Raw genomic sequence first — 12482 nt, 5'->3', positions numbered from 1 at the left:
TTATTTTTAGTTAAGCGTCAAACTTTAAAAATCACTTAAATTCAACACTCCAATTTAAGTGACGATATTTTATTCTCCTATATCCCCTCCATTGACTGGAAAAGAAAATAGTAATGTCGAGTATCATGAAAAAAATATTATGAAATATTCATGAAGATTTTTTATCTTTTAATTAGTGTGTGTGTTTTATTGTATTTAATCTAAGAGTGAAGAATTTTCATGAAACATTTCATGATACTTTTCATCATTTGATTAGAGTGTGGTGTTTTATTATGTATATAATCCAAAAATGGAAACTTTTTATGAAACATTTTATGATATTTTTTTTTTATGAAGATCATTGCTATTATTTTTTTATATGTAATAACCGTTATTCACGGCTAAAGTAAACGGTCAATTATCTAGAAGGCAGGTTTAAATGGACTAAATGGGTCAAGGGCCACAGAGCGCGATTATTCTACAATGGATGGCTATGTATTGAATATTATATGGCCTACTTGGAGAATTTTTATACTATCCCAACACATTCCTATCTAGTCCCAAGTCTTATATATAATACCCATGTCTTAATTCAGTTCTTCACACCCCACAACCCTCAACTCACTCTCATTCCCATTTCCTACACCAATTCCCTCTCTCCTTTCTATAGCCAAAAAGAGAAATGGGTGTCACTACTTTCACCCAAGAATTCACCACCTCAATTGCACCCAACAGGATGTTCAAGGCTTTGATGCTTGACTCCCACAATCTCATCCCTAAGCTTCTCCCTCAATCCATCAAGAGCATTGAGTACATTCAAGGCGATGGCGGTGTTGGAAGCATCAAGCAAACCAACTTCCATGAAGGTATATAATATAGGTCAATTTATATTTCATGTGCTAAAATGTGAATAGAATTAACAAGACAGTTACAATATTGCTAAAAGAATTGTTTTATGTTTTAAAAAAGAGCCAATAAAATTGGTTGTAATGCTTGTGCTATTTGTAGGGAGTCACATGAAGTGCTTGAAGCACAAGATTGATTCACTTGACATCGAGAACTATGCGTGCAAATATACTTTGATTGAAGGCGATGCCTTGGGTGACAAATTAGAATTTCTCTCTTACGAGGTTAAGTTTGAGGCTATTACTGATGGCGGAAGTAAGGTGACAAGCACAACATATTATCACGCCAAAGGTGACATTGAGCTCAAAGTAGATGAACTAACAGCCGGAAAGGACAAGGCCATGGGGATGTTCAAGGTTGTCGAAGATTACCTGCTTGCAAACCCAGATGTCTATGCTTGAACCAAAATGTGTTACTGTTGAGTTGTTGAGTTGTTTCTTTATTTTCTATTCCTATGCAGTAATTGAAGGTGTGGATTTTTTTTTTGTGTTGTTTGAACTGCTACCTTAAGCTTGAGAATAAGAACTCCACGTTAGTGTGACATTATTAATGTGTGGAGTATAAAACTGAAAGCATGTAAAACAAAAATGAAAACAAGTGTAATAGTAAAGTTGTGCAAGAAATGTTTATTTTCATATCTGTTTCGTGGACAAAATTGGTAATCCTTATATTTTGTCAATTATATTGTTTTGGTGTCTATAATTTTAATTAGTTTGATTTTGATCATTGATTTTAGATTTTGTGTCAATTTAGTTTAACTGATAATGTCGATTAGGGTTTTTAAAGGAAAATGGTCACTGAATTTGTTGAAATTTACTAAGTTGAACAAGTTCACAATTTTACTTATAAAACTATGATACATATCGCCCATGTATGTACTTTTCATTTAAAAAAAACACAAGTAATTTAATCAATTGGATCAAATTGGAACAAAATTATAAATTAAAGGTCAAAATTGAGTCAAATAACATTAACAAAATCAAAATAATACAATGATAAAAATGTAAATACTATCGGCATAATTTTCCCTGTTTCATTTAAACTAAATTCTTGATTCAAATTTAACGGGTTTCATTCATACTAAAAAGATATTCAATATTGAAAAACAAAATTGTAGAATTGCGTCGTGAAGAAAACAAGAACAAATAATTAAATGTCATGTGAAGCCCGCCTGTGGTCTGGGGTGGGCATGATCCAATTAGGCCTGGGCCCAAGCTCAGCACAGGACCTTGGGCCTGGGCCATCATTTTGAAGCCTACCCCACCCCGCTTACGCTAGCCCGATTAAAGCCCACTCAAAGCCCAGCCCGAGGCCCAATGTCATTTTTGGTGGAGGAAAAAAAATTTGATGAAAAAAAATAGAAAAAAAATGTTCAAGTTCTGTCGAAGCCCAAGCCCATGCCCACCGGCCCGTCCAAGGCCCGAATATCCCCTAGGCCTGGACCCGGGCCTACTTTTCTGGCCCATGGGCCGGGCCGACCTGGTCCGACTTTTGACGAGAGCTTGCGAGGCCCGACATGAGCCGGCCCGAGCTCGGGCCCGAGTGGGCCAAGTCAGGCCAAATTTACGCCCCTCCATGAGATTACTTTTTGTATTTTTTTTTCATAAAAAAAACTAAAAAAATTATTCTAATTCCAAATATATTGAATGTGTATGTGAATTTGTTCACATAGTAGAGAGATAATATATGGTTCCATTGGTCAATTTTGGACCTTCTATGGGACTAATTCATTGATTCAACCAATGGAATAAATAGTATGCTTTGTTTACACTCTGTGAACAAGCTGTTTGATTTTTTTAGTCACCCCTCAATTTATTAATATTATTTGTTGAAATTGTGAGAATTTGTCCACACACAGATTTGCTTCGGAATTGATTATTTTAATTATTTTTTAATTTTTTTATAAAAAAAAATGTGTAAAAAAATAAAGAGTAATATAATAACTTGTAGTGATTTTTTAGTTTTTTTTGTTATTTTAGGCATTGTTTGGGGTGTGATAAAAATAGTCAAAAAATTACTATAAATTGTCACATCGCTTTTTACTTTTCTCTCTCTATATATATATATATATATATATTTTTTGTAAAAAGTTATAAAGTCAACTAAAAAAATTAATTATCAAATGAATCCTTAATTTTTAAGTTTTCAATTCTTATTTTTGTATTTTTAATATTTTTTAAAAATATTTTAATTATTTTTTTAAACTTTTAGATCCACTTAATCTTAATATACCTAAAAAGTTTTAAAAAAAATTGTACAAAAATCTTTAAAAATTCATTGAATACAACAGAATACGGAAATGTATTAGATTTATATATATTTTTTTTGTTTTTTTTGTATTTGGTGAATTATTTTATTTTATTTTTTCATAAATATTATACTTTTTAAATGTATTTTGATTAGGTGTATGTAAAAAATAAAAAAATTGTGAAAAATAATAAAAAAAATTCAATGAAAATAAAAAATACGAAAAATAAAAAACTTAAATTTCTAGAACCAAACATTATTATTATTATTATTATTTTAAAACCAAAGTCACCTTGGCCAAAAAAAAAGGAAAAAGAAACCAAAGTCACCTATTTTTTATGTTCTTCAATGGGAGACCAACCACCAACCTATACATATTGTGGAGGGATAAAAATATTGGCCCAAGAACCTATGAGATTAGGCCTAAAAACCAAAAATCGAAGTCCAGCTCAGCAACCTGAAATCATGAAAAGCCCAAACCACTGATGGGTCCAACGAAGAAAGGGACAATGTCACGTGACTAAAGCTTGAACAAAATAGCCTTCTAGAGGATCTGCATAATGCAAGAGAGTCGTCAGACTAATGCATAACAAATGATGAGGATCACAATAGCCAGAAATAGGTATATAGGCTTAGCTCGTGTAAATGTAATGGTCGTCCGATAGATATGATCAGACAAATGAACATAGCATAAATCCAACGGCACAAGATCAAAGCAGCCTGGCCACTTGCCCGACCAAAGTCTGGCGATAACTGGAACTTGTACGGGAAAGAAATAAACCTTCTCGTATAATCCTGTTGATCAAGTCTGCGTTCCTCCGTACGATGTTGCTTTATCTCCTGAAAATATAAACGTGAGCTAGCCGGCGGGTGTGTGCCGGATACCTCTCCGATGCCTAAGTCAGCAAAATAGACAAATAGACAAAAAGCTCTGTGTGTTAGGGAATCAAAGTTGTGTTACCTCTCCATAGGTGATGTTGTAAGCTTTTATAGGTCCCGCGTGGCACAATCCTAATAGGACTCTTACTTCTCCATGTAGAGTCCTCCTAGGATTCATACTCCTGAAAGATAATGCTTATCCTTCAACACCCCCTTCACTGCATAAACCAAATGAGATGGTTCTACCATGGTCGGACTTCAACATGACCGAGGTAAGCATGGCTATGCTAAGCCGCAGACTAGACCGAGATAACCTTTGCTTGGCTTTTCCATTCACTGCTCTTACCTTGGGTCTTTTTAATGCTAACCACGGTATGTCTAGATCGGAATAACCAATACTTCGGTCCAAACCGGGATAACTTTGCGAGTGACGACCGAACTTACCGTAAGCTCTTTGGGACCGGAGTAACTTCAGGTCTTTTTCAGACCGGAGTAACTTTACACCTCTTGCGGATCGGAGTAACTTTATGGCCTTTTTACTCAGCCCTTCGCACTGTGGCCCATAACGGCCCATTACCTAGCTCGGCCCAATTTTCATATAAATTACCCTCTCAATTGCCCCTTAATTCCATTTGCGCAGCATGATAGGGATTACCTTGTCTACCAGCCGAGCTAAAAAACTTTCTAGCCTTTCCGACCGAGCTAAAAGACCTCTTAGCCTCTCCAGCCGAGCTAAATTCACGCCGGCTCTACCTGTCCGGTCAAAATGTCTTTTCAATCACAGCAACTGAATCGTTTCTCATTCCAAGGACATGTGGCCCCCTCTGATTGGCCCAATACAGCTGTCACGCCGTTTTCGTTCTCCGTGTATTTTGAACAGTTCCCGCCTCCGGTCCTTGCATCAAAACAAAATTCTTTGTTTTTTTTTTTGAATCACTTACCACACTATTCATTTCCTTTTCTCACTTTCTCGTTCCTGAGCTTCTTTAACCCTGAACTTGTTGAGTTCGTGTTTTTCATTGCCGTTGCTTCCATCTCCGATATCTTCCTCTTGACCTGGTAAGTTTACTCAAATCTGCCTTGTTTTTGTTGTTTTCGCATTTGCTTTTATAATACATGTATTTTGTGTGTTTTTTCAAAACACATACCTTTCTTTCGTGTAATAGACCCTCTGGCTTTTCACGAATAAACTGAAAAAACATTGATTTTGATCCAAAATCATAGTATAACCGAACTAAAAAGTCGTTTGTAGTTGATGTCATTCTAGCCAGACCATTCAACCGAACTAACACTTTACGTTGTACCATTAGTTTTAACAAGTCAAACCACCTTTTGTTTTATCTCAGCCGAGCTAGAAATCCGCACTAAGTCTGCGTAATAGTGCGTCTGTTAGTCTCAACCAAGGCCAAGCTATGACTGGGGCTAAACCAGCCTTCGTAGTTCAGCCGAACTACAAGTGCTGCCCCTAGAGGCTCAACCGGGCTAACAAAAACTCTTGCACGAACCGAGATAACGAACCCCTTGTAAAAATCAAAAAACCGGGCTAAGACACGTAGCATCTCACATAGCCGAGCTAAGATTTGATACATCTTGCCTTTATTTTTCTTTAGCACGGTCCAACGGTCTGTGCTTAACACCTCTGTTTTTTCACTTTGCAGACTTTAGGTTGCCCAGGCACTCCTTTGAGCACTCAACTGAGCTACTCAGTCCACTTCTGCGGCCGAGCTTAATCACAAGTATAATTTATTCATAACTTAAGACAAAATGGGTAAATATAGGTTTTTAGTAGAAACACCTGGTGGCCTGGCTGAATTCCGAAGGGAATAAAACATTCCTGATGACGTCCATCTCACCTTAGCTGAACAAGATCTCATACCTTGGGGAAACCCTGGTTTTGTTCCCTTCACCCTCCTTTCCATTGTGGAGTGCAGTTTACGCTTCCCTGTACAGCCCTTACTTTGTGAATTCCTTAGACAAACTAACCTTTGTCCTACCTAACTTTCCACAAACTCATACCGTATAATAAATGGCATAGCCGAGCTAAACCGCCGTGCTGGTATTAACCTCGGCTTAGCCGAACTCTTTCACCAATATTCTATAGGCTCAAAAGAAGACGGGTGGGTTTATTATTTGAGAATACGACGCCGCCGAGAAAAAATAATCCAAGATACCCTAGATAAAGATTTAAACGACGATGACTTCTTCTGGGTTTCTGGGAACTTCGAAGACCAAGAAGCCCAGATTCTTGGTGACCGAATAAACTGGTATAAAGGGACCACCGGTATAATTACCTCGGCTCTATTGCATGTCACTTTTTATTTCGGTTTCCTGTTCCTGAACCGAACTGACAGTTAATCTTCTTTATGCAGACTCAGCCCACCTCAAGTCATTGTACAGTTACCCTAACCTAAACACACTTCGCGCCGCACTATGGTATCCTGAAAGAAGTTGGACCAAGCTGCTCAATTTTGAACCGACATACAGATACAGCAGTCGTCGAAAAGCTAGAGTGATAGACTTTTGTTAGAGGCATCACCTGAATCGGATCCAACCTTGCCACAAATTAACCTGGTCCGTACTACCGCAGAACAAGAGATGGCGAAGAGGAACAGAGTGAGAGCCTTCCTAACCGAAACACACCCAACCGAAGTACCACCAACCACCCAGACTCAAGAGACCGTGGTGGCTCTTCCATCTCAACAACCCTCCTCATCTCGCCCCAGCAAGCGTGCCCAGACTACCCAAACCGAGCAACGCCTTGTTGACGAAGATGAAACCCTTCTTCCACCAAGCCTGCAACCGGAGCATTCCAACCGGGCTGGCTCCTCCAAGTGGGCGCCCAAAATCATTTTTCAGAACCGAGCTATTCAGGATACTGACTCGGTGGTTGCTGAAAAGGATGACATGATGGTATTCAACCTTGCCAGGAGTGTTTGCCTCCCAGCAGACATGGAGCATCACAAAAATTTAACCGAACTAAAAGCCATTTGTTCGGCCACGAAATCCATGGTGCTTGTAAGTAGTTTTTTCTGTTGATCTCTCTAATTTGCACAACTTTCATCTCGGTTTGATTACAAGTCTCTCCTTTTGCAGGCCATGCAGAAGAGCCACATCGCCCATAAGCGTGTGCTAGAACTTCTCAAGACTGCAAGGCAAGCCATGACCGGGGTGACTGAAAAGATTGCCGAACTAGAAGAAGCCAGGAAGCGAATAGTCGAGCTAAATTTCGAGAACGGTCGTCTGGCCGGACTTGTTAGCTCGGCTGAAGCAGAAAAAAAAAAAGCTGCAGCCGTGATGAAGGACAAATATTTGCGCGAACTTGCTAAACTAGAAGGAAAGAAGAATGCCGAAATTGAGGAGATGAAGAAGCAACTGGAGGGTGCTGAGACCCGCGGTTTTAAGGAAGGTGAAGCCCTTTATATTAAGCAACATGAAGCGGCGAAGGACCTTTTCTTCAAGTGCGGTTGGAGGGCGGCCGTGACTCAGCTTGGTCATCAATCAGAGACCGAGGTCTACAATTCTCCACCGTATTTCATACCGGGCTCAATGGCGGAGTATGCTGCGACCGTTCAACAATAATTTCTTGAATAATCAGATGAGGAAGAAGAAACCGTGCCCAACGATACCTCGGTCGTCAATGACCCTGCCGATCAGTCAGCTCGGCTGGAGCTAGTGGTGGAAGACTTGACTGACGAGCTGCCTAATGAAACTGTGCTCGCAACCAGGACTGTGCTGCCAGCTGAAACCGGTCTTAGAGTTGATCTTGACGCTGATCTAGACGCCGAAATAGATGATCTGTTTAACTGACTTTGTATTTTCTCTTCTTTTTGGAAACAGATTGTAACCGGGCTGAGGCGCCACCCTTTGTACTTGCTTTTGAATTTTGAATGAATGCTTCTTTTTGGTTCAAACTCTTATTTTGGTTGATCTTAATGCTTATACCTTTACTTTCTAACTGATGTCTTGCATGAGGTACATCATTTTCTTGCCGAGATACTTTATCTTGGTCTTAATCATTGCAACTATGAGTATACCTGCTAATCATTCTTTAGCCGAGACCCCTACCTCGGCTGAAGAATACTAAAAGTTAGTTTATTCCAGCCAACTACTTTTTAGCCAATGTCTTTTCTTCGGCTAAAGAGTACCAAGAGTTGGTTTAGTCCAGCCAATTACTCTTTAGCCGATGTCCTTACTTCGGCTGAAGAGTACCAAGAGTTGGTTTAGTCTAGCCAACCACTCTTTAGCCGATGTCTTTTCTTCGGCTAAAAAGCACCAAGAGTTGGTTTAATCCAGCCAACCACTCTTTTAGCCGATGTCTTTAGTTCGGTTGAAGAGTACCAAGAGTTGGTTTAGTCCAGCCAACTACTCTTTAGCCGATGTCTTTACTTCGGCTAAAGAGTACTAAGAGTTGGTTTAATCCAGCCAACCACTCTTTAGCCGATGTCTTTAGTTCGGCTAAAGAGTACTAAAAGTTGGTTTAATCCAGCCAATCACTCTTTAGCTGATGTCTTTAGTTCGGCTAAAGAGTATTAAGAGGTGGTTTAATCCAGCCAACCTCTAAATTGGTTATTCTTGTCAATTTAGAATAAAATGTTTGGTTATTCCGACCAAACGTCCCGCAGCCTGGATCCTTATCCTGAGCTTAGGAGGGGTGTTGGTTTTTCCAGCCAACCTCTAGATTGGTTTTTCCAGCCAACCTAGAGTAAAGTGTTTGGTTGTTCCGACCAAACGTCCTGCAGCCTGGATCTTTATCCTGGGCTTAGGAGGGGTGTTGGTTTTTCCAGCCAACCTCTAGATTGATTTTTCCAGCCAACTTAGAGTAAAATGTTTGGTTGTTCCGACCAAATGTCCTGCAGCCTGGATCCTTATCCTGGGCTTAGGAGGGGTGTTGGTTTTTCCAGCCAACCTCTAGATTGATTTTTCCAACCAAGTTAGAGTAAAGTGTTTGGTTGTTTCGACCAAACGTCCTGCAGCCTGGATCCTTATCCTGGGCTTAGGAGGGGTGTTAGTTTTTCCAGTCAACCTCTAGATTGATTTTTCCAGCCAACCTTGCTGTTGATGTCCCTAACTTACTTAATACAATCCCTTTTTACAGAATAAAACATTTATGCTGAAAAGAAAACTACTTGTTTTATTGGGGAAAAAAGAAAATTACAAGTTTTTTGAAGAAAAGTTAAAAATAAAATAGTTTGAGATTGGCAGTGTTCCATGCTCAGGGAATTGCTTTGCTGTCTTCGTCTTCCAAGTGGTAATCACCTTTTTCCTGCTAATCCGATCACTTTGTAAGGTCCTTCCCAATTAGGCCCTAATTTTCCATCTCCTGGGATCAAGGTATTTCCCATTACTTTGCGCAGTACCCAATCTCCGATTTTGAATTGTCTTGGATGTACTGTCTTGTTGTATTTCCTAGATAACTCTTGTTGGTATGAGGCAATGTGAACCAGTGCTTTTTCTCTTCTTTCTTCGGCGAGGTCGAGCTCCAATGCTATGGCTTCTCTATTCAAGTCTGGATCAAAATTTTCGCTTCTAATAGTGGGGAGGCCAACTTCCAGCGGGATTACTATTTCCATGCCGTAAGCTAAAGAGAATGGTGTTTCTCCTGTTGATCATTGAGGTGTGGTGCGGTAAGCCCATAAAACATGAGGAAGTTCCTCAGCCCATTTGCCTTTTGCTCTTTCTAACCTTTTCTTCAGTCCATCCAAGATGACCTTGTTTGATGCTTCCGTCTGGCCGTTGGCTTAGGGATATGCCGATGTAGAATTGTAGAACTCTATCTTGTATTTTTCACAAAAACCTCTAAAGATTCTGCCATCAAACTGAGTGCCGTTGTCAGATATTAGGGCTTTAGGTATGCCGAATCGAGTAATGATATTCTGCCAGACGAACTTCTTCACATCTTTTTCCTTGATTGATGCCAATGCTTCTGCTTCCACCCACTTTGTGAAGTAGTCTGTTGCTGCGAGAAAGAATTTCCTATTTCCAGTCGCGCTGTCGGAAGTGGTCCTACTATGTCCAAGCCCCACATTGCAAAGGGCCATGGGCTGGTCAATGGTAGGAGTTCTCTGGCCGGCTGATGTATTTGGTGTGCGAACTTCTGACATTTCTTGCACTTCTTCACATACTTCTCTGAGTCTGCTTGCATATACGACCACCAGTATCCTTGCGAAATGGCTCTGTAAGCTAACGATCTTCCTCCTTGGTGGCTTCCGCATACGCCTTCGTGTATCTCGAACAAGAAGGCTTTTACTTTGCTTGGGTGGACATACTTTAGATAAGGTCCTGAGAATGACTTTTTGTATAATGCCATAGATGGGGAGAGCCAAAATCGCTGCGACTTTACTCTAATTTTGTTGGCTTCCTTCTTGTCTTCCGGTAAGACGCCGTCTTTTAAGAACAGTATGATGGGATCCATCCATGAGGGGCCTAATTCGGCGCAACATACCTCTTCTACTTCGGGGTCTTCAATGCTTGGTCTCGGTAGGTAGTCAATTAGTAGTGGGTGAGGGATGAATGTATCTGTCATTGACGCAAAGCCTGCTAGTTCGTCTGCTCTGCTGTTTTCCTCCCTGCCAATCTGTTCTATTCTTACTACGTCAAATTTCTTGATCTCTGTTCTGACCAGTTCTTGGTACTTGGCCATCCTGTCATCCTTTGCTTCGTAGTCACTAGAAATTTGGTTTACCACCAGCTGTGAGTCGTTGTAGACCATTAGTTCGGTGGCCTTCATGTAGAATGCTGATTTGAGTCTTGCAAGAAGTGCTTCATACTCCGCTTCGTTGTTTGATGCTGGGAAGCCAAAGTTGATTGCTTGCTCCACAACCAGGCCGTCTGGTGAGATGAGGACTATGCCAAGTCTTGCACCATGCCGATTGGATGCTCCATCCACAAAGAGCTTTCACATCTCTCCAACGAACAACTTCCAGCAAGTGGAGGGGTCAGATGATGTCGTAGAGTCAAGAATGTTGCTGGTGTTTTCTTCAAGGTCCATGCTTGCTGTCTGCCCCTCGTTATCTGATTGTACCAAGTCTTTATATGTTGGCAAGTCTTGGCTCGGTGTAGCTTGGTTCGCTTCTTCCTTGCTGTCTTTACTCTGGTCTGCCATAGGGTCTGACTGAGTATCCTGCACCAGGGGTTGCGTTATTCCGGCGTCAACTTCTATCCCTAGTTCGGTTGTGTCAGTCAGGTCGACTGGGCAGATATGATGACTTCCTGGGGTAAATTCTGCGACAAAGTCTGCCAAAGCTTGGGCCTTTATCGCGGTTTTGCGTTGAAACTTGATGTCGAATTGTCCCAACTCTACTACTCACTTCAAGATTCTCCCATAAAAGTTCGTTATTTCAAACAGAGCTTTTAATGGAAAAGCTGTGAGGACAACTATGGTGTGGGCGTGAAATTAGTGCGACAACTTCCTTGATGCCATCATTAAGGCTAAGGCCAGTTTTTCTAGTGGCAAATACCTTGTTTCAGCACCCAGCAATGTCTTGCTGACATAATAGATGGACAGATGTTGGATTCCTTCTGCACGGACCAACACTGCACTAATTGCGTGCTGAGAGACTACCAGGTACAGGAAGAGTTCTTCTCCAGGTTTTGGGGTGAAAAACAATGGTGGAGAAGACATGTATTCTTTCAAGTTTTCCAGTGCGCGGTCGCATTCTTCGTCCCACTCGAACTTGGCTTTTAATGCTTGAAAAAATGGTCGTAGTTTGTCTGACGACCGGCTAATGAATCTGTTGAGTGCAACTGCCATGCCGGTGAGATGCTGTACTTCTTTTACTGAGTTAAGTCTCTTCAGATCCTGAATAGCTTTGATCTAGGAGGGGTCTGCTTCTATACCCCGGTTGATCACCAGGAAGCCCAGGAATTTGCCAGATCCTACACCGAACGCGCACTTGGATGCATTAAGGCGCAACTTGTGCCTCTTTAGAATCTGGAACATCTCACCTAGGTCCCTTAGATGGTCGTTCTTAACCTTGCTTTTGACCACCATATAATCGATGTAAGCTTCTATTGTTCTGCCTAACAAAGGCTCAAACATCTTGGTGACCATTCTCTGGAATGTTGCCCCTGCGTTCTTTAGGCTGAAGGGCATGACCTTGTAACAATACAGTCCTCTTGGAGTTGTAAAGGACGTGACCTCCTGGTCTGGTTCGTACATGGCGATCTGATGGTAACCTTTGTACGCATCAAGAAAGTTAAGTCGGTTGTGCCCCGCCGTTAGGTCTACCAATTGATCTATCTGTGGTAGGGGAAGCTGTCCTTTGGGCGTGCTTTGTTGACTGTCTTGTAGTCGACGCAGACACGCCATTTGCCATTCTTTTTTGGCACCACGACTGTGTTGGAAATCCATCTGGGGTTATGTACCTCTCTGATTGCTCCTGCCTCCAACAGGTTTCCCACTTCTTCTGCTACTACTTCGGCGTGGTGGAGTGCCGATCTGCGAGTGCGCTGAATGATTGGTCTGGCGGATG

General features: G+C 41.0%; 1 protein-coding gene across 1 annotated transcript; it reads left to right on the top strand.

Annotated features, from left to right (window-relative positions):
- The first annotated feature begins 448 nt into the window (after window positions 1-448).
- Window positions 449-1520, top strand: LOC114269358 (major strawberry allergen Fra a 1.04). Its single transcript, XM_082906183.1, has 2 exons — window positions 449-845; window positions 988-1520. Exons 1-2 carry the CDS (start codon window positions 662-664, stop codon window positions 1284-1286), a joined length of 483 nt encoding a protein of 160 aa, XP_082762309.1. The 5' UTR covers window positions 449-661; the 3' UTR covers window positions 1287-1520.
- The last annotated feature ends 10962 nt before the right edge of the window (window positions 1521-12482 follow it).

This window comes from Camellia sinensis, chromosome 14 (genome assembly GCF_055761805.1).
Source record: "Camellia sinensis isolate YWXY chromosome 14, ASM5576180v1, whole genome shotgun sequence".
Lineage (NCBI taxonomy): Eukaryota > Viridiplantae > Streptophyta > Magnoliopsida > Ericales > Theaceae > Camellia > Camellia sinensis.
The sequence above is the reverse complement of the archived record's forward strand: the minus strand, read 5'-3'. Positions and strand labels throughout refer to the sequence as shown.

Excerpts from the sequence above, each read along its gene's own strand:
- LOC114269358 (XM_082906183.1), top strand. The coding sequence starts at position 662 with ATGGGTGTCACTACTTTCACCCAAGAATTCACCACCTCAATTGCACCC. Across the intron at positions 846-987 it reads GCAAACCAACTTCCATGAAG|GGAGTCACATGAAGTGCTTG; the intron begins GTATATAATATA and ends TGCTATTTGTAG.